Source organism: Ursus maritimus, unplaced genomic scaffold (genome assembly GCF_017311325.1).
Source record: "Ursus maritimus isolate PB19 unplaced genomic scaffold, ASM1731132v1 scaffold_11, whole genome shotgun sequence".
In the NCBI taxonomy this organism is placed as follows: Eukaryota; Metazoa; Chordata; class Mammalia; order Carnivora; family Ursidae; genus Ursus; species Ursus maritimus.
The window spans coordinates 52,109,028-52,135,300 of NW_024423453.1; the positions used below are offsets into that span (position 1 = coordinate 52,109,028).

Here is a 26,273-nt window from a genome sequence, read left to right on the forward strand (position 1 = left end):
ACCACTTTTACTGAATTTTCTGTGCTCATCTTTGACAGAGCTTGGACACCGTGGAGGTGATTACCCACTTTTTTCATTAAAATTATAGTGACCATCAGAAAATGTTCTGAATTGTGTCGTAATCTTACATTGAGATATACCGTGAGACTTCCTTTAAACATGTTTGGGAGATTCATTGTATCTCTTGTAGCCTGATAAGCCTGAACTAAATGATCTATAATAAGGTCTTTTCTGTTTTTTTTGTTCTTTTCTTTTATGTACAGATGCACAAAGCAGGGTCATCAGAAGTCTCTCGATTCAAAAGATGATAATACTGAAAAACACTGCCCCGTGACAGTGAATCCTTGGCATATGAAGAAAGCTTTTAAAGTCATGAATGAATTAAGAAGGTATTGTTACATTAATATACATGTAACCATGGGTGTCTTTCCTTTATTTTTTACTTGTTTATAGTGAATATACTCTTCATGCCTCATCGTTGCTTTGTGTGATACAGAGAACATTAAAAGCTTTTTCTGCAGGTTTTTTTTTTTTTTTTATCAGGGGCATGAATAGTATAAGACTTCTCTGTCTGTTATGGGAGCCACTAGCCACATGTGGCTAGTCTGAATTGAGATGTTCTGTAAGTGGAAAATATATAATGGATTTCCGAGATTTAATACAAAAAAGAATGTAAAATGTTTTATTAATAAGTTTTAAGAATATTGATTACATTTTAAAATGATAATATATGGGATATTTTTCATGAAATAGGATATATTATTGAAATTATTTTCACTTCTTTTTTAATGTGATTAGTACAAGATTTTGACATTGCATTTATACTTTATATCTATCTATCTATCTCCCATATTTCTACTGGACAGCACTGGTCTAGGGTTTCTAACTTACCACAAAGAATATGGAAAGAAGACTGTCAGAGAGGGACACCTGATTGGCTTAGTCAGTTAAGCGTCTGCCTTCGTCTCAGGTCATGATCTCAGGGTCCTGGGATCCAGCCCCACATCGGGTCCTGGGATCCAGTCCCACATCGGGCTGTCTGCTCAGCGGGGGGTCTACTTCTCCCTCTCACTCTCCCTCTGTGTGTGCTCTCTCTCACAAATCAATAAAATCTTAAAAAAAAAAAAAAAAAGAGAAAAATGTGACTGATGGTGGTGGTAGTCATCGTAGTGGTAGGAATTTTGAGGATTGGTGACAAATCCATTGCTAAGGTAATTCTCAAGTATGTTGAGAGTCACTGATATGAAAGGAATGACTTTGAAAGTTGATGGAGAGATACCTGGGGTGGCTCAGTCGGTTAAACATCTGACTTTTGATTTCGGCTCAGGTCATGATCTCAGGGCTGTGGGGTTGAGCTCCATTCCATGTTGGGTGTGGAACCTGCTTAAGATTCTCTCCCTCTTTCTCTACCCTAAGTTGATTGAACCACGAGTAATTTTATTTTTCAATTAAAAGACTAATTTATGTAGTAACAGTCTTGGTTTTCTTAGCTGTTTGTGAAAGACATGTATTATTATTATTTTTTTACCCCATTGTTCTCTTTGTGGAAGTACATATATTTAAAAGCTTGGGCTACAAAGAACGGAATGACATACTTTCCTTCTATCTGTCTGTGCTATGTCTTCCTAAAAGCCCATGCTATAGGTCCATCATTTGTTTCTTCTCTACTTAAAGATTCAGTAAATATTTATCTGTTGGGTGCTGGAGATACAGTGGTGAGCAAAAACAGACATGTAGCTAATGGTTGAATGCAGGAAGCAGGCATTAATCAGAGAATTACACACATAATTTACTGTAAATTTTAAGGGTAGTAAGTGCTACAAAGGAGGGCTGCCTGGTGCTGTAAAGGTGGATTACAGTGGTCAGGAAAGGCTTCCTTGGGAAGATAAAAATAATTGTGCTGAGATCTAAAAAGCAAAATAGAGGTAAAGAAATGAAGCCAGGATGGGGGTGAGAGAGATTAGAGAACAGGGTTCCAGGCACAGGGAATGGCAGTGCCCAAGTCTGGTGGTGGGAGGGAGCTGGCCTTATTGGAGGAACTGAGGGGCAGCTGGGGCGCAGATGACCAGAAGGGGTAACGGTAAGAGAGAAGCCTGAGTGGGCAGGGGAGGCCCAGCATACTTAGGGCTTTATACATTTTGGACTTTATCAGGAGTCGTCATGGGAGGAAGCCATTGGAGAGTTTTAAGCAGGGTTGTGACATGATCAGATTTTCATTTTGAAAAGAACATATTTGCTGCCAGGTGGAAAGTGGATTGGAGAAAGACAAGAAAGTTAAATTGACTGTTACATATTTAACTTGCTTCCTGGTCCTGCTCTGACAGCATTTTTATCTTTATTTATTTTTAAAGATTTTATTTATTTGAGAGGGAGTGCATGTGGGGGAGGAGGGGAGCAGCAGAGGGGAAGAAAGAGGGACAAGCAGACTCCCAGCTAAGTGCAGAGACTGATGCATGCTGATCCCAGGACCCTGAGATCAGGACCTGAGCTGAAACCAAGAGTCTGGTGCTTAACTGTGCCACCTGGCCATCCCTATTTTTTATTTTTATTTTTAGTACTAATTATTTTTCCCCAAATTTTTATTTAAATTCTAGTTAACGCATAGGGTAATGACAGCATTTTTAATAAGTGTGTTTTCATTTTAGTCTTTGGGCGAATATATAGTTGGGATCATCCAGCAGGTTTGGCTGTGCTGTTTTAGTTTTTTAATTCCATTGTAACAGTCGTTATGAGAAGGTGAACTGTACTGGTTACTAAATAGAACTGAAAGAAAAGAAAAACAGTCTGGTTGTTTTAAGACTGAGATCTTTAATGGCTGTTCTTTTTCTTTGAAAAGTCTAGAAAGACTGACGTTTTCTAGGCTTGTTCCCATTTCCTGCCCCGCCTGTGGGGTGCGGTAGCTGTAGCCTTCCAGCTGGTGTGAGTAGCTCTCTGTGGACCCAGGCATGACTCACTGAACTTTAGGGCAGGTAACACCTTTCCCTGAAGTGGATGACCCAGGTTTGGGGACAAACTCTTTGGCCTTGGGCCAGCTGTTTTCCTTCTTTGAGGCTGAGCTATAAAATGAGGGGAGTGGACAGGATGGAATGTAAAGTTTGTGGTGCTTGGACATTCTCTGAGCCTGTGAGATTTTTTTCCTGCTTACCTGCACCTCGTCCTGGGATTATTTAGCACAAGCCTTCCTGTACCTCTTTGTCCCATTTTGGGTGTGAACTGTTTGGCTGTGAAATAGTACCTTGTTCTTTGTGTCACACCATTTTAGGAGCTAATGTGTCACTAGGCTGGTAGTTGATGCTGGTTTTCAGGACAAAGAATGACCTTTGAATAGCCGGAGGGTGTTGGCTGCCCGCTCTATGACTGTGTGATTGTTTTAATAAAGTCACTAATGGGTAGTGTTTTAAAAAATAAACTCTTTTTGGGGTTCGTCAGAATCCTTTTTTGTTTGTTTGTTTGTTTTTAATGTCATTCACTTCTCTCTTACCCCTTATGGCCCACTGAGTAACTAAAAAAAAAAAAAATCTCTAGGGAGGCCTACTCCTTAAACAGTCGGAAATCTTTTATTTCCTGCCATTGCATCAGCTTCCTGCTGCCAGGAAGGGGTAGCTGAGAGCGGGTTTCCTGATTTCTGGGAAGGGAGATCTTCCTTGTTCTTACCACTCTGCTCATGGGCCCTCACCTCTACCTGGTAGAATAACAGCCGTACAGTAGGGAATGTGTTTATGAACCTTTGGCTGATGGAAGTGATTGATTTTTGTTTTTGTTTTTGTTTTAGACAGGAGGCCCAGATATAGCTACATGTGCCAGCCCAATATGAGCTTGAATAACTTAAAATTACTTGGTTTAAAAACCCTGCAGTCACTTCTAAACAGTGTATTCAACAAGTATCCGTAAGCAGCTGGTTCTCCATTGAAATCAGTTCTTGTGCCCGAAAGGCTGTGCAGGCTGTGCGGGAGGCAGAAACAGTAACAGACTTGGCAGATTCCCTGCGAGTGTCTGGATTGCTGCAGGAGATGTCCAGAGAAGAGGATGAGGTGGTGGAAGATAGTGGGCCAAAGATGATTTTCACAGGAGAAATCTACGAGGGTCCACAGAAGTGATTTCTGCTGGGCCTCATGGCGAGCAGTAGGATTCATACAAAGGACAGGAGAGGAAAGGGAGTTCCTGGCCTGTATAATTGCAGGAGCTGGGGAGCAGATAAACAGAGCTTGTTGAATAAAGCAAATCAAGAGTTCATGCTGGGGAGTCTGTGCAGACAAGGCTAGGAAGCGGGAGAAGGATAGAATTGTGCAGGCTTAAATATCGTGATGAATTTGGACTTAATCCTGTGGGCAGTGGGAATCAGGGAAGGTTTTTGAAAAGGAGAGCAGCATTGTAAGATTAATGATGTTGGAGGAACAACCTGGCAGTGTGGTGAAAGGACGGGTCTTTTTAGCAACACATCTCTGGCAGGAAATTCAGCTCTTTAAGTTTTCCTAGCATGAACTGGCGGGGGTAGGAGTCTTTCAGAATTTGATTCAAAATCAAATCAGTAGATCTTTACAGAGTGCTTATTATGTGCAACACAGTGTATTGGGTTTGTGGAGAAGACAAGCAGACGAAATCTCAGACATGTTTTATTGAGAACAGTATGCTGTGGGCTTTTTGAGATGACCAAAAAAAGGAAATGTCAAGAGGTAGCATTTTGCCTTCACAACACATTTAAACAGAAAAACTTCAGTTTTGTAGGTTACAGAATAAGACTGTATTTGAGCTTTAAAACTTTCAATGACTATTAGTTGGGGCCAACCTGTTACTTGTTTAGAAGGAAGATAATTTTGATCCTTAACTTATATTTAGGAGTTGTAAGTTTTTAGTAAGGATAAATCATATGAAGCAATTCAAATGCTCCCCTGTACATCACATAAAAGTCATAAATATTTATTGGTTCAGTTATAACAGCAGTTTTTACGTTTCCAACAATAATTTAAACAAAAAAACCTGAAGCGCTCTCTTCAAGGAGTGCTTATTGTATTTTTCCTCCAGGACTTTTAGACATTGTGGATCCAGGTCACTAGTAGGATTAAATTATCTGTTGTGCATCTATGAAAAATTTGAGTTGTGGCTCTTTAGTTATTTGTATTTTGTTGGTTAGATGGCGAGTGAATTAAAGAATAAACTTAAGTGAGTCCATCTTTCTCTTCATAGCTTTATACTACTGTTTTTAAAAGAGATTTTAGGAAATTACATACGATGTGAAATTTTTTTAATGTTCTAATACCTGTTTTTTTCTATGGTAAAACATTGTGAAGTTCTTTTGTTTTCTTGTTGTACTAGAATAGAATATAAAACATTCCTTGAAAGGTAGAGCAGTTGGGAAGAGCCCCCAAATCAAATAGACTTGTTTATTTAGAAAATTTAAGATACAGTTTGAAGCTTCTTGTCTCTTCTACAGTGTTTCGTAAGCACATGTGATCGATCTCTTTGTAAGTGGTGTTTATCGAGCATCGATAGAATCATTCAACATTTTAAAGAATATGAATAATGGATAGTAGTGAAGTAGTTTACTGATCCAGTCTGTTTCTTTTCCCTTTCTCCACGTGGAATACTTACCACAGGTGAGATAGTGTTCTGTTTCAAAGCTAGCTTTCACTAGGCCCTCTTAAATCAGCAAATGAGAAGATCTTACTCTGGCTTTTTTTCTTTAAATTATTAGAGTTAAGAGTATCTCATGATTTATTTCACCAATGAAAAAAAAAACCTTTTAATGAGGAAGTTTTCTTTGTATACATCCTACATTTTCTACCACATAGGCTTTTCATCTGCATGGGAATTATATCAGAAATTCCTCGCTGTATTACTTTTCCCCCTGAAATCCCTCACCTTCTTCATTTCTCTATTCTGTCTCTCCTCACCAGCTTTCCTATGTCCCTAATATCTTCTTTCACTTTATTTCTAATTATTCTTTCCATCTTCTCTCATCTGTGACCCAGTGTTCTTGCAGGTCGTCAGATCTGGAGATGTCACCTTCTCTTCCCTGAGGTATTCGGTGACGCACTGTCCCTTCCCCCGTGTCTTCCTGTGGCTCTGTTTTGTCATTTTTCACATCATTCTGTTGTCTTCATTCTATTTGAAAAGAATAATATTCTCTATTCTGGGATCCTTTAGTAGTTTCTGGCATTTTCTAAGTCACTGACTATAGTAGTTTTCCCTAACTTTCCAAATTGACTTCACTTCCTGCTTCCTGTTAGAGAATCTCAGCAGGTGCAGATCTGTTGAGGGGACTGTGCTATTTTTCAAGACTTTTACTATGATGGTGAATCTTACTAAACCCAACATCTAGGTTTTTCCCTGTGCTTAACTGCCACAGAAATTCAAATTCATATCAAAATCAAACCATCATGGTTTTAAGAAGAAAAAGAAAGAAGACAGTGGTGACACTTGTCATGATGGAAGTCATGATGGAGTTCTGTTGCTCTTCAAGATTATTGACGTTATAGCCAGATTGTCAGTTACAGGAGGTTTGGTTAAATATGACTAAGTCAGCAATCGGGAGGCCTTTCCCCTTTAAACCAGCTCATCTCCTGACCCCACCTCCCTTCGTGCCGAGGACAGTACTCTGTGATGCAGCCATGTCCGAAACAGCAGCTCCGCGTCCGGCTCATCCTCAGGTTCCTGGCCACTTTTTAATTTCCTTGGCTTCTTTCCCTCTTGCCTTGATTTCTGACCCCTTGCCTTAATTCTTTTTATGTCTTGCTCTTGTTTCTTTATCCTAACACCTGATGCTGTTCCAGAGATGACTTTGGGCCCATTTCTCACTGTAGTTTGTGGTTTGCCCATGGACTCTGGCTGACAGCTCATCTCACCGGCCTGGTGCTTTGGCTCTTCCTCTGATGCCACTTCATGTGGAGGAGAACCTCCAGGTTTTCCCTGGAGCCCGAGGAAGACAGATGGACAGATGCCATGTGATCGCCCCCACTTCCAATAGAAAGTAAATTCTTGTTTCATGTGACTACTAATTACTTTTGACCTCTCAGAGCCGGATGGCCTGTTTTACTTTGAGAAGATAAGTACACAGCAGTGATAGGTTTTTCCAGCCTTAGGAATTGGTCACTTTATGTCAGAAAACTAGAGGATGTCTTGGTATGTTCAGGCATGTTTCATTAATTTTCAGAACAGTGTTTTTCCCGAGAAGGACCAATTTGCATGATGTAGTTTCATTTAGGGGATGGAATGCTGTTCTTTTTTCTGGGCAGTTTGAGTTTCACATGCGGCCCGTATAACTCTTCTCCACATTTGAGCTTAGAGGCAACTTCCTTTGCAAAGCCTCCTTAAGGTTGGGCTTGGCCTCTCTTGTGTGCTCCCAAACACCCACACCTGCCCCATCTGACAAGTTACAGGTTCATTTTTGTAACTCTCTGTTAGCTTCTTTGTTTCTCCCCACTCAGTTGTAAACTGCTTGCTGTTCATGGACATTACGTTGCTATTGTAAATGAGATACAGTAAATGAACATAGTGCTTGGTGCACAGTAGCCACTCTGGATATTTGACGAGTGAATGAATAAATGCACATTTTGCTAAATAGCAACTATTTGTCTTGTTATTCTGGAAGACTTTTCCTTCTACAGTTCATTCCATCATTAGATTTCAAGTAATAGGACTATGAACTCAGAAACTTACCATATAGACTCTGGGTATGGGCTGCTAAGCACGTTGCTCTTTTTTTTCTATTGCCAGACTTTTCATTTGTAGCTCACGCCTCCTCACCCAAAAGTTATTCTGCTTCTTATGAACATGCACATTTGGAAAGAGTTAGGGGCCAGACTCAGACACACACTGGCTGAAGGAAGAAGTTGGTCAGATCTCTCTTGTCTTTAAAATATGGTATTGCTGGGGGCGCCTGGGTGGCACAGCGGTTAAGCGTCTGCCTTCGGCTCAGGGCGTGATCCCGGCGTTCTGGGATCGAGCCCCACATCAGGCTCCTCTGCTATGAGCCTGCTTCTTCCTCTCCCACTCCCCCTGCTTGTGTTCCCTCTCTCTCTGGCTGTCTCTGTCTCTGTCAAATAAATAAATAAAATCTTTAAAAAAAATATGGTATTGCTGGAGACAAAAAGATAAAAAAATGAAACACTAGAACTAAATATGTTATTGTTTTGGAATGTGACCCTTAGACTCTGTGTGTCCCAACCTAAGGTGTGGCTGCATGCTAATTTGACAGTGTTTTTACCTTATTAGTTAACTAACATCAGCTAATAAGCCGGGAAGGCCAAGCTAATTATGTGACAACCAGCAGGTGTTACGCGAGATGGTTTCAATCAATGAGTAATTGTAATTGAAGCTAAATGTAATTAATTATGTGGTTTGGGGGTGTTCAAGTGTAATTCCACTTAAGTTCCATCTTGAAATTAGAGCATTAAGAAGGATTGCTACTGACAGTAGAAAAATAGGCATCAAGATGTACTTGACTCATGTTTGAGTTGTGTCCAGATGACCTGGTCATTATAGGAACACCTGGATGGCCCCATTCTTGAGAGGCTGTGTGCAACTCTGCTGACCTTGACCCCTCCCTCTCCTGCTCTTCTCTCGCCCTTCTCTCTTTCTGCTTTTCTTCTTCCGGGGTTTCCCATGGTGCTGTGCTGCTTCAGGTCTCCACAGCATACACTGTTCTCTCTGTTACAAGTTCTCTTGCTCCTTCTCCATCCCGCTAATGCTTACTTGTTTTTAGAGCTCAGCTTAAGGTCAGTAGCTGATGGAAGACTCTTCTGACTGCTCGTCTGATTTAGATGCTCCCATAACACCTTTACAATGATGTTTTCCACTTTCTCCTGTAATCTTGGCATCATCAGTTGTTTCTGCTAGACAGCTTAAGGGCAGAGATGATCTTGCAGTGTTTTGTTGAATTTGATTTTTCTAAATATTCTTGTAGAGGTAGTGCTAAAACCCACTAAAATTAGGCCTTTTATAAATTATATATAGAACTTTAAAAAATTGTTTCTAGAATATAGTGTGTCAACTAATAAATTGGTGTTATTTGATTTATATGTTTTATTCCCTGTTTTATTTAAACTTTACCAGGTCTTGCAACCACACAGCTTTAGTCGGTTTTGTGTGGTGGTTAAAAGGCTTTGGAGCCAGACTCCATGGATTTGAATCCCGGCATTGCCGCTAGTGGGCACTTATGGCTGTTTGTTCATCTTTAACCTTGACTTCCCTAGCTATACATTTGGGGGTAAAAATCATAATAATACCTACCTCATAAGGATTGTGGTGGAGTCTAAATGAGGTAATACATGCGGGTAAAGCTCTTGCGTAGCATTCTCCTGAAAACACCGCTGACTTTTCCCACCCTGGTTACTTGTGAACCTGTGGAATTCAGAGACTTGCTGAGTGGTTTTATACTCTCCGAGCAGACCACAGTGGAGGAATTACAAATGGGTGACCTTAGGCCACCTTTGATGACTCTACTGTGGGACCTGCCTGATGTCTCATACAGCATCGTGAGCCATTACCTTGACACCCATGAGCCATACTTCAGTCTAAAGGGCATAGCAAGCTCATCAGCAGTGAGGCCTGGAACATACTTATCACTAGTGCTGTGGGACTCCTTTTTCTTAGTTTCTCTGGGACTGGCGGGAAAATAGATGCCAGTAGGATTTCCAAAAACCTTTGGTGTGAACTCCACAGAAACAAGTATGTAAGCAGTGTGGAAAAGTGGAAAGCTTCAAGGACTTGGTGAAGCTCATGTGAAAATGTTGCTTGTGAACTCCTAGAAAATTACAGAAGCAGACAGGCCACCCTTGTAGGATATAGAATAGTGGAGGAGGGGGCCAAGTGTGACCTGTGTGTGCTCTACATATAAATTCAGTGCTTGCGTATTTGAGGTGTGGAAAGGACTTTGGGTTCCCCACACCTGTTTCAGTCATTACTGACATGACTACTGGTAAGGCCTGTTCTACAGTTGGAGCCCTCTTGCTTGTTCTGGAAGAAGCGTCAGCACCACTTTTTGCCAAAAAGATACTCTGTGACATTCTTACTTAGCTGGAGAGTCTCATTGAGCAGCTTGTGTGGAATGTAAAAAGTGTTCACCACATGGTTTTGAATGACTTAAAGTGGATATTTCAGAATTGGAGGTATAATTATGTTTGCTGAATAATGGTTTGTTTTAAGGTAACAAAATGCTTTTTAATTTTGTATGTGGTAATGTTTTTTAGCCTTGAGGAATGAGATAGTTTGCACTGGTAAAATGTTCTGATTAAGTTAAGCATCAAACGTCGTATATGCCTTTTAAATAGCAGGTGTAATTGAATATAATTTTACGTTTGCTTGATGACCAGCATCATTTTAAGTATCTTTTTTTTGGTACTTTGACCCAATTTGGTTTTCTACATATGTTTTATTTTGTCTTCATCTTAATGTCAGACTGCCATCTGCCACTTCTGCTGATGTTCTTAATTCAAACAACCTCCCCTTTTATAATCCATTGATGGTTTGCTGCCAGTAATTTACTTTAGGTTGAGAAATCAGTAATCAAACTGGGAAAGATTTCTCTGTTAAACAAAGGCGAAATTCTGAGTGAGGGCCCCATGCATGTCGGGCATTTGTCAGGACTGTTTTCTGTGTGTGCTTCATGTTTAGGAATTCTGTTTTAAAGGGTGGCAGTTTTATTTATTCCTTTTTTTAAAGATTTATTTATTTATTTTATATAGAGAGAGTGCATGCATGAGTGGGAGGGGCAGTGGGAGAGGGAGAGAGAATCTGAAGCAGGCTCTGTGCTGAACACAGAGCCCAAAGGTGGGGGATTGATCCCAGGACCCTGAGATCAGGACCTGAGCCGAAACCAAGAGTCAGCCGTTTAATTGACTGTGCTACCCAGGCACCCCAGAGATGGCAGTCTTAAAAGTTAGCCTCAACTTCAGAAGAGTGGGCTTTTACTGTAATATATTTGCACAGGATGTTCAATACATTTATTATTGGTATTATTAAATTTTTTTTTTCTCCCTCTGCTTTGTAAACAGTCAAAATTTGCTGTGTGATGTCACAATTGTGGCTGAAGACATGGAAATCTCTGCTCATAGAGTGGTGCTGGCTGCCTGTAGTCCTTACTTTCATGCCATGTTTACAGGTATGAAATGTCTTAGTTATGGGTGTTTTTTAAATATACACAGATCTGGGGTTTTCTCTCCGTATTTTCTTTTCTTATTAACATTTTACTTTTATGAAATTCAGTATCATAATGGAAGTAAATGCTCTTGCTTTGTTTCAAATTCCTCTTCCTCATTGTTTTTCGTTTTTGTAATCATGTTGTGTGTATGTGTACATTACATTTACATACTCAAAATTTTATGCTCAGTTTTCCCCCTTTATATTTATGTTTACATATATCGGCTCAGTTTACTTTCCTGCTATTTATAACAACTTTTGGCACTTTGTTATTTTGGCAAAAGAAAAGTGCTTTTACTGTTTCCATTTTCTCAAATGATTCTCTCATATATTTCACTTATTCTTCACCATGAATAAAGAGATGTTTATTTAATGTCCTTTGACTTGGATACATAAAAAAAATAGGGTGGACACTTAGGTAACTGTAAAAATATATAAAATGATTTCAGTACTTCTGGAAAAAAGTAATTTATGCCTGCAACACTTGAGGTCCTTAACCTCATTCTTTTTTTTTTTTTTTTAAATTTTATTTGTTTATTTGAGAGAGAGAGAGAGTGCGTGTGTGTGAGTGCACGAGCAGGGGGAGGGGCAGAGGAAGAGAGGGAGAAGCAGACTCCCCACTGAGTGGGAGCCTGATGTGGGGCTCAATCCCAGGACCCTGAGATCATGACCTGAGCCGAAGTCAGACACGTAACCGACTGAGCCATCCAGGTGCCCCCTTTACCTCATTCTTAAAGAAAAAAAAAAATTTAAACGTGTTACTCTACAAAGAAATGAAGTTATTATCTGTTCCAGCAGTGAGCTTATAATCTTAAGAGTATTGGTAGGACAAACAAAATACTTATAAGTACAAGTGTAGTTATACCAAAAAGCACAAATACAAAGCTATTCATACTTTAGAAGTCATGAAGTATTTCTTGTGCTTAACATTTTGCTTAGATACTTCAAGGACTACAGACCAGTGTAGGTGTGCTTCTTGCCCCGGTAATGATAGGCACACTTTAAATATGCAGTAGTGTATGGAAGATCTGAGCCTAGAGCAGTGATGCTGATGGTAAGGGCTGCGATGGGCAGCACTGAGAGAAGGGGATCTGACATTTCCTGAAACCTGATAGGCTTAAAGGGCTCACACAGATGAAGATGAGTGCAGAAGGCCATGTGAAGAGGATGGGCTTAGTGTTTTAGGAGCAGAGGAGAGTCTAGAGCCCCTAACTCTTCAGCCTGTTGCAGCCTTGCTCTTCCTGAACAGAGTTAAATAAACAAGAATGTAGGAAGGATAGCAGAGGAGCTGTGAGCCAAGTTGGGAGGGTGCCTTTAGCTGAGGCTGATTTGATAAGTCAATACTGATAAAGTGAGACTAGTCAAATTTTTATGTTCTGGGGTTCATTTTAGTCTCGAGGTTCACATCTTATAATTATTTCTGCTGGACAGTTTTCTCCACAGAGTCTCTAGGCTTGTGAGAGGAGGGTTCTAGCTGGAATGTGTTGGCCTTATTTAGGAATTCCCTAGTATAGTGCTGTCCCCTGTAAGTGGCATTCTCTCACATGACACTGCTGTTGCTACTTCCTTGTTGGAAACTATGGGAAACTCATGTCATCAATTTATGCTTCAGTTTCCCCATCTGGAGAAGAGGGATGATCATATTACCCACTTCCTAGGATTTTTGTAAAAATTAAATGAGATCATGTATGTGAATTTCCTAGTAGTTTACTTGGCACATAGAAAATACATAATTAATTTTGGCCGTTATTATGGTTATAATTATTTTAATTGAAGGATAGCAGACAGACAATGTTACATTAGTTTCAGGTGTACAACATAGTGATTCAGCATCTTTGTATTGTTATGCTGTGCTCACCACAACACTAGCTGCCAACTGACACCATATGACAGTATTACAACACCGTTGATTATATTCCCTGTGCTGTACCTTTTATCCCCATAACTTATTCATTCACTAACTAGAAGCCTGTATCCCCAACTCCCTTTTACCCATTTTGCCCATTCTGCTACCCTTTTGCCTCTGGTAACCACAAGTTCTCTGTATTTATGGATCTGTTTCTGCTTGTTTGTTTGTTTTGTGTTTTTGATTCCATATATAAGTAAAATCATATAGTATATATTTTTCTCTGTCTCACTTACTTCATTAGCAGGATACCTTCTAGGTCCATCCGTGGTGGCTCAAATGCTAAGAGCTCATTCTTTTTTACAGCTGAGTAGTAGTCTATTACATCTATGTACCAAATCTTCTTTTTTCCATTTATCTATTGATGGCCGTTTGGGTTGCTTTCATATCTTGCCTATTGTAAATAATGCTGCAATAAACATAGGGGTTGTATATATTTTATATATATATTATAATATATATATTATTATATATTGTATCATGTACATATTTTTTCAAATTAACTTTTTTGAGTTTTTTTTGGTAAATCCAAAATATATAAAGAACTTACACAACGCAACACCAAAAAACCAGATAATTCAATTAAAAAGTGGACAGGGGACCTAAATAGACATTTTTCCAAAGAAGACCAGTGATGCCCAGTAGACACATGAAATGATGCTCAATATCATTAATCATCAGGAAAATGCAAATCATACCCGTCAGTGTGTCTAGAATCAGAAAGACAAGAAATAGCAAGTGTTGGCAAAGATGTAGAGAAAAAGGAGCTTTTGTGCACTGCTGGTGGGAATGTAAATTGGTGCAGCCACTATGGAAAACAGTACGGAAGTTACTCAAAAAATTAAAAATAAGCATGCTATATGATCCATTATTTTTCTTGTACTCTAAATTTCTGAATATCTTTATATTCTGTAAAAGTAGATTGAGGAAGCCTTAGACTAGACTATTTTTTTAAAAGATTTTATTTATTTATTTGAGAGAGAGAGACAGAGATAGTGACAGAGCACAAGCTGGGAGGAGAGAGAGAAGTAGGCTCCCCTTTGAGCAGGGAGCCTGATGCAGGCTCGATCCCAGGACCCTGGGTCATGACCTGAGCTGAAGGCCGACGCTTATCCAGCTGAGCCACCCAGGCACCCTGACTAGACTATTTTTTGATAAATGTTTTGTTTTCCACAGAGACAAAAATATAGTGATGAACTTAAAACTGCAAGATCAAGGTTAGTTTCCTTTCCCTTCAAAAGGCAGCACTTGAGTCTCCAGTCTCCCTGAGTCTTGCATGTCCAGAAACATGAATGCTGGGTAGGGACAGAGGATCTTGTTATATCTTTGTCTTTCTTTTCTGTTTACTTTATGATCTAATGATCTAAACTACATTTCACTTTCCCTCTTTTTTTTTTTTTTTTTTTTTTTTTTTTGGTCTAGTGGGTGTGAGCTTTGCCTAATGATGGGAATGAGAGGCCCTGAAGATATTCTGATTCTATCTATAAGTATTACTAGTTGTATCTCAGTTAACTGGTGGGTGGGTACTTCTTGCAGTCCAACCTGTTTCTGACTGAGGATATACCTTCTATGTAGTCAAATTTCAAATGGCGATGTACTAAGGTAGATGCAAAATCGGGATACTATATTAATTTCTGATACATATAAAATGAATACCTCAATTGTTTTTCCCCCCACAACTTTTTTAAGGTATATTTTACATGTTATAAAATTTACCCATTCAAATGTAGTGGTCAGTGATTTTTAGTAAATGTATTGAGTGGTCATCACTGTAAATCAATTTTGGAACATTTTTATTCCTGCATTAGTGATTTTGAGGTTCATCCCTGTCATAGTATGTATCATGAATTTGCTTTTTTATTGCTAAATAGATACAGTTGTATGGATATACCACATTTTGACTGTCCATTCACCAGTTGATGGACGTTTGGGTTGTTTCCAGTTTTTGGTTATTATGAATAATGCTGCTATAAATATCCATGTGCAGTTGTTCGTGTGGACATTTAATTTTATTTCTCATGGGAGTATATACCTAGGAGTGGAATTGCTGGGTCCTATGGTAAATTTCTGTTTAACTTAAAAAAGACTACCATGCTGTTTTCTGAAGTGCACTATTTTACATTTCTACCATTAATTTATAAGGGTTTCCATTTCTCCACATCCTTGACACACTTGTTTCTTTCTTCCTTTTTTTTTTTTTAATTTGTAGTCATTCTAATGGGTGTAAAATGGCATCTCTTGTAGTTTTAATTTGTACTTCCCTAATGACTGATGATTTTGAGCATCTTTTCATATACTTACTAGGCTTGACTTTTATGGTTCTTTAGCAATAGATGCCATTCACCTTTCTGGCAACCTTTGTACATTTTCTACTTTTGAGTCCACTGAATAGTACATCATTTGTCAGAGATTAGGTAAGGAAGATAAGGGGATTTGGTCTAGGTGATTTAGTGTACATACATTTATTTACGTTTCGCTAGAGTATGAGTCCATTATTTCTTTTTCTTTTCTTTTCTTTTCTTTTCTTTTCTTTTTTTTTTTTTTTGGTCTGAAGCCCTGTTAAACTTTATTATAAAAAATATAGTGAGACCAACCAGTAGACCTTTGCATGTTTCCAATGCATCATATATTACGTGTATTTAGTTTCTTCTGCTTCGTTGGTAATCAGAAGTGTTTGCAATGGCACAGGGCATTACATACTTTTCTTTTGTTTTCCTGTGACTCCCCTTTTTAGGAAATGGGGAATATGCAGATGTCCTTTTTTGGCCCTTGTTTTTAATCTCTCCATAAATTGTAGGGGAATTTTTCATTCCAATTATATCACCTAAAAAACAGTTCTGTTACTCATCGTAATTCCAAGTATTTGGGTAGAGAAGGGAGGTGAAAAGTAATTCTGTGATATATTCACAGGTTTTTACTCTGTGAAGTATGGGCCTATTTAGAGCAAGGCCAGGTGGTTTAACTGTTACTTGAGAAAGCGTATGTCAGATTGGGTTCCTGTGTTTTTAAATTACTTGTTACAAATGTGGCATTTAATATGCTATTTCTCTTGCAGATACATTTGAGGCTTATTTAATGCCACGGGCTAAAATATCTGACATCTAGTGGGAAATATTGAATTTTTATTTTTACTCCTTTGTTTTGTGCTTTTTGATGATTTCTTTTGTCATATTGAACGTGATTCAGTAAGTTAGACTAGGAAAAGGTAGATTATCATTTGCGTGATTAAGAATTGAGATTTTTAAAAAGTTGTTTGCATGGTTATATTTGTCTAAGATTCATGCTTTCCTTCATCAGGGAATATTTATCGAGCATCTTCTGTGTGCTAGGCATTATCCTAGGTTTGAGGACTTTAGAGATGAACAAGACAGGTAAGTCCCTGTTCTCATGATTCTCCTTGGAAGAGGAGGAAAGGCTAGAGAGTAAATGCAAAGAAAAGATAATTTCTGATATTGCTGACTGCTGTGAAGAAAATTAAATAGGATGTTGTGCTTAAAGAGCCTAAGTTAGGATGCTTTAGTCTGCACTTAACAGAAACTCCACTTCAACTGGTTTAAATAGTAAGGAAATATATTCTCTCATAACTGGGAAGTCGGCTGCACACCAGGCATGGTCAGATCTGCAGCTTGAGAATTTCATCAGGGATCTGCTTCCTTCACTCTCTCTCTGCCCTCCTGTCTGCAGTAAAAATGTTATCCCAAGGTTGCTTCCCCTTGTGAATGCAAAATGCCTATCAGAGTGAACCCAACATCTCAAGGAAGGAAAGGAAGGGAGTGCTTTTTCTTTTTTTCTCCCTTTTAGGGTCTAGTAGACTTTTTCCAGAAGTTACTCAAACTAGACCAAAACTGGCAGGGGAATGCGGCTACCATGTTTGCTTCAGATTAGTGGTCAGATTGGGGAGTTATGTACCATGACCATCAGAGAGAATGGCTGGCAGGGGCATCCGGGTCAGCTTGCCAGAATGAAAATACCTGTGTGTCAGTAGCTTCTTTGTAACCCAGGACTAATGACATACAAAAAGGGCAATAATGATTAGATTACAAATGAACCTGAAGAGTAACGTAGTAAAATTTATTTATTACATGTAGCTGTAAATTTGCCATTCACTTTTTAGCGTTTCAGCCTAGTAAAAGATTCTGTATTATACTTTTATGTTTTTCTCAGATATTTTTATATGCTAAACAATAACTAATTCTAATAAAATTAGAATAGTAGGATTTTTGCATTGAAATGGATTTTAGGGTTTGCTGTCTTAACCTAGTCACTTTTTAGAACTTTAGAATGCATAAATAAAGTACCAGTTTGTGCTGGGTTTTAGGAGCCTCGATTAAAGGTCTTTGAGATGGAAATGTATCTTTTCTTTCTTTTCTTTCTTTCTTTCTTTCTTTCTTTTATTTATTTGGCAGAGAGAGAGACAGCCAGTGAGAGAGGGAACACAAGCAGGGGGAGTGGGAGAGGAAGAAGCAGGCTCCCAGTGGAGGAGCCTGATGCGGGGCTTGATCCCAGGGCTCTGGGATCACGCCCTGAGCCGAAGGCAGACACTTAACAACTGAGCCACCCAGGTGCCCCGAGATGCAAATGTTTCTATCCACAAATATGTCCATAAACTTTTACAGTTTGGAGGACTTCATTTTTTTTCTCAAAAAAAGTAGAAATGGTGCAGTGTTCACTAATGAAGTACTTAGCTTGGCCTGGAATGTATAGTGGATGTTCAATGAATGTTGACTGAAATCCTTCATAGCTAGAATACCCATGTTCAAGACTAATTCAAGTGTTAATTATGTTGAGTAAAGATGCTACATTTTAGGTTGGCACGTGTTTCACTTTTTATTCTTCCAGTCATTCATTTATCCAACCAGAATTTATTGGGTATCTCTAATAGGTCAGGCGTTGTGGGATACAGAGATGAGAAAGACATCTTGCTCTCAGGGAGCTCAAGGATCCAGGTAGGGAGAGCTAAGTATTATTATGATGAATGGATTTGCAGGAGGTACCCAGGTGTACCCAGGGCAAGAGCCTAACCCAGGCTTGGGCCACCAATAGGAAAGCCTCCCTGGAGAGGGGCCAGCTGATGCTTGAAGAATCAGGATTAGCCTGGGGAATGAGAGCATGGGGAGACAAAGAGGACAAAGTTCAACAAAGGCATCAAAGCAGGAGATTGTTCGCTGTATGTGGAAAACTACAGGAAATTTCTTCTGGATATATTTTAAGGCTAGAAGTGGGAGAGAGGAAGTTGGATAGTGAAGCAGGGACAGGATGTGGAAGGGGCTCACATGCCTGAACTAGGAGCAGTTGGAGACCTTTGAGTACCCTGGTCAGATCTGTGAAGTCATCCAGGGGGGCAAGGAAAGAATTAGGAGGTTGCTGTGCTGGTGTTGGCAAGATGTGGTAGGACCCCAGTGACATAGTGGCGGAAGGGATGGAGAGGAGAGGGGGCATCGATTTGAGATGTCTCCGAGGTTCATTCTGAAGGTTTTAGTGAATGATGGGATGGGTGGGTAAGGAAGAGGGGAGAGTCAAAAGGGCCTCTCAGGATTTTAGTGATGATATCTGTGTGGATATACTCAGAGCTTCACGGGTCTACATGATCAAGGTAAAGAAGCAAAACACCCTAATCTGGAGACAGACTTTGTGAAGTTAAAAATGATGTGACGTAAACTCTGTATAGTATCACTGGATATTTTTAAAAATGCGTTATCAAAACTAAATCTCACAGAACCTTGGTGCTTAAAGATTTCCTCTATAAACACAGCAAAGGGCAGTAACTCAGGTAATATGTAACAACTAGAATTAGATCTAAATAGCTTTTACAACCCTCTTTATTTTTTATTTTTATTTTTTAAATACTTTTTAAGAAAGATTTTATTTATTTGTAAGAGAGAGAGCGCTCAAGCAGGGGGAGTGGCAAGCAGAGGGAGAAGCAGGCTCCCCACCAAGCCAGGAGCCTGATGTGGGGGACCCTCGGATCATGACCTGAGCTGAAGGCAGACGCTTAACCAACTGAGCTACCCAGGTGTCCCTACAACTCTCTTTAGTATGTGCTTTAATTCTCAGTATTTACTGGAATTTTAGAACTATTAATGAAATCTGTGGCAAGCTATTTGTTACTGTTTTTGTAGATTAACATGAAACATAAAACATTTCTAAAGGAGCAGTGATAGAAATTGAATTTGTTGAAGGCAGATACAATTTTCTGGGGGAAAGAAATAATTCATATTAAGAATGACATAAGGAATATATGAATTAGCAAAGTATATCTTATAGCAATACCTTAAAAACTATAATATTAAAAACTGCTTGGCATAGGACTAATTTTTCAGTCATATATGTAAATTAAAGTCAGACTTGTTTTTGTCTAAGCTAGATCTTCCCTAAGTCCTGAGAGCTGAAATCACTCCTTGAGAACAGAGTACATGGCTTTATATTTGTGTGGCCCCAGACCCTGCAGGGCTTTACACTTTGCTGGAGCTCTATAGGTGAATTAGATGTGGCCTCTGTCTAAAGTCCAAGTCTGCAGTCCAGAGTGTCTTCACTTTAGAGATGCTTTGAGATGATACAAATCCCATCTGTCTACAAGATCTGGAAAGAGTAGGATAGAGGAATGTGCCTTATATGCAGATGAAGAATTTTATTTCTGTATTTGTCAACCATTCCTTTTCCTTCCCTTTTTTTTTTAGAGGGAAAAAACGTGCCAAGGCAACAGACACGTAACCCTGCTATATAGGCATATATACATACTCTTTCTCATTAACTATCTCCCTTCCCTTGTAATACCGGTGGATGTTCCCCCACCTCTCCCTGGGAGGTGGCAGGATACTTTTGAGATATTTTGGCTCTTAGGAGAACAGCGTCTTTCTGAAATCTTGTCAGAAATAATCTCCAGGGAAGCATGCAGTTAAATGTACATCACTATTATTTCTCTCCTCCTAGGGTTTGTGTTTACAAAGGAATTTTGTGCAATTATGGATTCCCATAGGCTTTTCTAATAGCTTATGGTCGCTGACAGGGTACCATGGCTAAAAAAGAAATGAACCTTCAAGAAATCCTGAGGCTGTTATGTTGTTTTTCTTTTTTTTTTTTTAATAATTTTTATTTTGTTATATTAGTTGTTATGTTGTTTTTCTAACAGATGTTGAATCGAGGTGAAGGTGGGGGTGGCAGCATCATTTTGATGCCGCTTCTTTTGTTTTTGAAACCTAATGGAACCAAACCTTTTCACTAGGTGTCTCATAGCACTCAACATAATTTTTAGACTGCCCTCCTCGTTTTAAATTGAAGTTTTCTTTTCCCACCATTCGATAGTTTATGTTTCCCTATGTCTTGGGTCATTTTATGTTGTCCACACATAGGTGTTCAGACTTGCTGCTTTCTCTCCCTAGGTTCCCTTCTCTTTTCTGTTTCCCCGTTTCTTTCCACAAGAGGATCTTTTTTATGATCCTTGCATGTTCAATTAGTTCAGTGAGTAAAGGAGAGAGGTCTTATAGAACTTTCTAGCAGGCAGTGAGATAGAAGAATATCTGGCTTTAGTGCGAAAGGCTGATATGGAAGTGACTTAGGTTTGTGGATGGAGTTACCAGTTACCACAAATGACAAAGAGGAACAGAACTTGGGCTAGAAGACCTCTGTAACAAGCCCTTGTCATTGACTAACCCTTTTGTGAGCCCTCTTTTATCTTGCGTTCCCTCAGCAGCTTCTGTAGTTTGTGTCCTAATTGTTTCCTGCACGAGGGTCCGTGCTGTCCCCAAGGACAAAGCCTTTGTGTCCATTGCAGGCCACCCACGCCCATGGCAGCCACTGCTGTGCTTGTTGAATGAATGCTGCTGACCAGTGAGTCCTTTTTAGCAAGTGCTCATTGCTATTAGCCAAAAGGGGTAACATTGTGACCCTTCTAGTCATGAGTAGAAATCCAAAAAGAAAACAAGCTGCCCACAAGCATGGACCAAAAAAAGCGTGGACAGAATCAGATACTGAACCTAATAATGCCACAGGTGTTATAGTTGGGCACGTGGCACGTTCACTGTTTTGATGTGATTTTCAGGTACAAGTGGGTAACAGAAGTACATTTTATGGTTTGCTCAGGTAAGCTGCTAGGGGAGGTAATGGAATGTTTTAGGCCTGCAAAAAGTGCCTGATCGTGTTGCCTACAAAATATGGCGAGTGGCAAGAAAGTGGCATTGGTATTTTCACAGCAGTAGCTTGCTGTAGTGTCACTCTTCCTCTTTTGTGTTTTAGGCGAGATGAGTGAGAGCCGAGCAAAGAGAGTTCGAATAAAAGAAGTAGATGGCTGGACCCTGAGGATGCTGATCGATTATGTTTACACTGCAGAAATTCAGGTTACGGAAGAAAATGTACAGGTGAGAGTAAACACCTCATACCATTTAGCTCTTCCTACATACCAGTTTTTTAAATCAAAAGAGCATACCCACACCACAGGATACTTTTTGTACGAAAGTAATGGAATTCATTGTTAAAACTGAATTTCTAAGGGACATTTGGAATGATTCTATCTTTCTAATGATGTTTCTGATTTCAATACCTTTTATAGTCTTGAAGTTCCAGTCTTTCAGTTCTCTGAGTGACACTTGTTTGTGAAAACGCTGTCATGTTCATCCATAACTACTGATTGATGCTGCCCACATTTTTCTATTCCCTTGAAGTTAAAATCTACAAAGGATGTTTTTGACTATTAACAGTCTTTACTTCTTTTACTATTACAGTATCTTCTGAGATTCTCGAATTTAGCTAAAATTTGACGTTGCATTTTCTTCTTTAAAGAACAGATGTTTTATATATATGATATAAATGAATAATACAGATGTATATAGTGTAGAAGGTGAAGGTGCCTCTTTTAAAACGGCCCTTCCTTTCTTGCTCATCCCAACCCACACACATTGATCTATTCTTCTGCCCCAGAGGGTAGCTTCTGCTCTCTGTTCGGTGTGAATCCTTTCAGACCATTTTCTATGCAATTATATATACCCATACACTCACACTCGTGCACAGTTTTCCTGATACAAGTATATTTTTACTACGCCTGTTATTCTGAAACTTGCTTTTTTCACTGTACAAAGTATCTTGAAGTTCTTTACACATCAGTATATGTGGGCCCAGCTCCTTCTTTTAAATGTCATCCCGTATATTAATCAGCATATGTGATTTTTCCACCTTTATAAAAGTACTGCGGTGAATGAAGATTTTTTTATTTACATCCAAAACTTCATGGAATAGATGTCTCAAATGTAATTGGTGGATCAAAGGATATATACATGTTTTAATTTTTGTTAGGTATGCCAAATTGCCATCTGAAAGTTTATATTTATTATTATATTTACTCCTTCCAACAGGTAAACTGTGTTTTGAGGACAACAAAAAGAATTAGGACTAACTTCTTAAATAATCTCTGAGTTCTACTTTGCTCAGATAGGAAAGTGTGAGCTCAGTCTTTTGTCCCTTGTAATTAATTGAAATATGATAGAAACTTTTTCCGTTTGGAGACTGAAGTCTTTGCACGTTAACTTGTTCAGACATGATGTTATTAAGTCTGAAATATTGGCAGTGGTGAAGCCTTCTGGTGATCTTTCCCAGGTGGCCTCATTTGCCTTTGTTTGGAAATCCAGTTCATGAGGTAACAACCTTGGTTGATATTAAAGTCGTGTATAAAGGTGTGAATCAATTGCTATGTGAACTTTGTTTTTAACCTGGAGGAAAGTGTTTCGTACATGCCATGGGGTAACAGTACCACCATGTCATCACAATCTGATTTTTTCTCTGTCATTATGCTAGTTGCTAGATTTGGGGGCATTGTTTTCAACAAAACGTTGTCTTGGTTTTCTTTTTGCTCCTTTTTTAAAATTCATTTGAGTTCATGGGCCTCATTGTGCCCTGTTTCTGACCTTCAACCAATGAATTGCTCATTGTCATATTCTGTGACAAGGGGAAAATTTGCAAAAGATGATTTAGGCCTAAGAGAATAGACTGTGTGAATTCAGCCCTCAATGCTGTTTGTAGTAGTTCTTGTGGTGGAGACATTGGCCTGTAAGGAACTGGGAGAACGCCTCTCATGTTTCTTTTAATAACTATCACGTTCCAGTCCTGAAATATTAGTCATCACAGCCTTTCAGAAAACCTCTTGCCATGCTGATTTGCCTTTTGTGTATATGTTCAGCTCCTACAGGAATACATTCAAAGAGCTGTATCTGGCAGACTTGCTAAATGCTTAATATTTGTGTAGTTTTTATTTTTGGGGGGAATGGGGGAAGAGAGCATAGGGTTACCTTGGTATGCATAGCCTCATTTATAGTCCATTGAAAAATACTTATTTTAGAAAAGGCAGTTTGGAAATAAAATTGATTAAAGTAAGTTGCCTTTTCCGTAACAAGTATTTTTCAGTGAAATACAAAAGAAGGGTTTACCTATCAGGATATGCCAGACTGCTCTCTCCTCTATTTCGTTTATTTTTGTCTGTATACACTCTGTTGGATCTTTCTTATAAGCACCGTTCACCTTAGGGAAGGGAGTGGTATGGTGGAGGTTTGTGGTGTTCCTGTTAAAGTTAAGCTAAAATTTCAAATGGCCCCAACTGGGAGCCTGCTCTGAGTATATCTGTTTCGAGAAAATTGATAGTGGGGATAGAACTTTCTGTAGTTCAAAAATTTGTTGTTGTAGGTATATTTTCTTATTAGACCTAGAATCAAATCTCTGGTCAGGGAGGTAACCTCTCTTTTAGTAAGTTTCTGTTTTAGTAATAAATAATAAAATATGATTTTTAGGATAGTGGATATTGTAGTGTTTTACTTTGGGATTGCATGTTTCAATGTAGAATCATGGTACCATAGAATGTTGAGGTCCAGCTGTCTTAGTCAGTTGGGGACAGAACAGGACCATCACCCTGTTTTCCCTGATTCCTAGTTTTGGGCTCCTTCTGTGATACCATATCGTTTCCTATTACACAAATTTAAAAAAATACATAACAGCTCTTTGAAGTGAAGGTTGAACTTTGAGTCAGAATGAGGGAATGAATTGATTTGAAGCATTAACTCCAAAAAAGGAATAATTATTATTGTGTTATATAAGTAATAGGACTTTAATTCTTGGCTCTTTAGGGTTGCTCTGATTTTTTTTGATGTTGCTGTTTTTTTGTTTAGGTTTTTAAACTTTAGTTTTGAGTTTAGGTATTTGCTTTTATTTATGGCAAGATTGGGGACTAATTTGAGCCAAATGAATTTGTTTGTGTGTTTTTTTAAGAGGGAGATAAAAGGATAATATATATCTTACCATGATCATGCTTTTAATTGAACTTTTTTTGTTGTTGCTATTGAGTAATTTAAATTTAACTTGTTTCTAGAGTTTCCAGTCAAATTTTATAAACATTATATAGCTGGGAACAGAGAAAATAAAGTCAAAGGCTATTATAAAGTAGTTTTTTAAATTTAGGAGCATCATGGGGCACCTGGGTGGCTCTGTCCATTAAGTATCCGACTCCTGGTTTCAGCTCAGGTCATGATCTCAGGGTTGTAAGATCGAGCCCCACATTGGGCTCAAGATTCTCTCTCCCTCTTTCTCCCCCACTCCCTTGCGCTCTCTTAAAAAACACATGCACACACAAACTCAAAAACTGTTTAAATTTGGGGGCATCGTGGATTCCTTTGAGAACGATGAAAAACTATGGACCCTTTCCCAAGTAAAGTGTACATAGCCATTTTTGCACAGAGTTTTGCATACAGTTTTAGAGAGTTCATTTACTTTGTCTCTCCCCCCCTCCCACGGTTAAGAATACTTAGCTTTATATGTGTGTATGTGTGTGTATGAAGGGTTTTTACACGAGTTTATTTTCAGCTATGTGCTAGGCATTTTATATATGTCTCATTTGATATTTATTACCTTATTAGATAGGTATTACTCCATTTTGCAATTAAGGAAGCTCAAGAAGGTTAAGTAATTAGTTCAGTATCACATAGCATGTGATACTGAACAACATGTTAAGTTGTCATTAACTAGTGTTGCTTTAAAAAGAGAGTTTATAAATTTGAAAATAAAAATATCTTTATAACCAAAAATATTTTTTTCATTATCTAAAAATTATTGGAGGTTTAACTCTTCTTCATTTGATGTGTTGATCAACATTTTTGAAGAATCCTAAAGCAACTTAAAATTTTCAAAACATTTACTTCATTGCTAAATTTGTGGTTTTGTTACATACATTTTAACTTCTCAGCTTTTGGGTATTTGTTTTGGCTTGCTGGAAGTAGCTAAGAGTTTTTTTCAGTTATGTAAGTGTGAAAAACAAAGGTAAGGATCTTAATAGACAGTGCCAATGTAGGTAAATACTCTTATTTCCAAATTAATATTATGAGTGTTCATCTATAAGTTCTGTCTACATTAGAATTTTTCTCATTTCAGAAGAATTTAAGAAGCATCTGATAATTGTGAATGGATAGGTTTTAAAGAGTTCAGAAAACTTATATGTTGCATAAATTGAAATTATTTGGGTTAGAAAATCTCATCCTTTTAGAAAAGGAACAGAATTTAAATGAGAATTTTTCAAGAGACAGAATTAATTTTTGGCAATAAACACACCAGAATGTTTTACACAATCTCAGTACAGTAGAAAATTCAACATAGTGTGTCCATTTTGTTGGTGATGTAGGGCAGGTTATTTTTGTTTCAAACCAGAAGTGCTCATAGTATATTGTATAACGTTTTACCAGTGAGGCGTTCCTAAAAAGAAGGCATCAGAGGGAATGGGCATCCACGGTAGGAGACCTGTTCACATGGTTGACCACTTAATTAACAAAAGGCTGTTAAAGTGGAGAAACGATCAAAAACGAATACATGTATACCCCAGATACTTTATTTTAACCTACAACATGAAACTGTACATTTGTATGCTGATCTTTTATTATAAAACTAGTATGGTTAGCTGCTTGGAGAGCCATATCCTTTTTTGCACATATGACATCATAATGATGGAGCAGCTCTAATTTTCTAGTTTTTAAAAAAGTGCAGCAAGAACTGAGACACTTGAAATCTCAGTGCAAAGTCATCTTTGAATTATACAATTTCTCTTTCCTTCCCCCATGTGTAATTTGAGAAGCTTTTTTTTTTTTTTTGCAATAACACATTGATCAAGTCATTCTAAAGCAATCAACTTAGTTTTCATAGAAATAGCTCTTTTTTTACACTTACATCTCATTGGATTATATATGTTTATTCAAATTATGTAATTTCAATA

At 38.4% G+C, this 26,273-nt stretch overlaps 1 protein-coding gene across 2 annotated transcripts in view; it reads left to right on the forward strand.

Annotated features, from left to right (window-relative positions):
• The window catches only part of KLHL2 (kelch like family member 2), a 96,401-nt gene that overhangs the window by 12,197 nt on the left and 57,931 nt on the right, over positions 1-26,273 (forward strand). The window contains exons 2-4 of one of the 2 annotated variants that reach the window (XM_040626418.1): positions 264-389; positions 10,992-11,098; positions 21,275-21,396. In XM_040626418.1, coding sequence (XP_040482352.1) covers positions 264-389; positions 10,992-11,098; positions 21,275-21,396 — 355 coding nt within the window. Of the gene's footprint in view, positions 1-263; positions 390-10,991; positions 11,099-21,274; positions 21,397-26,273 lie in introns of those variants that run through there. The other variant, XM_040626419.1, reaches the window with a different exon arrangement.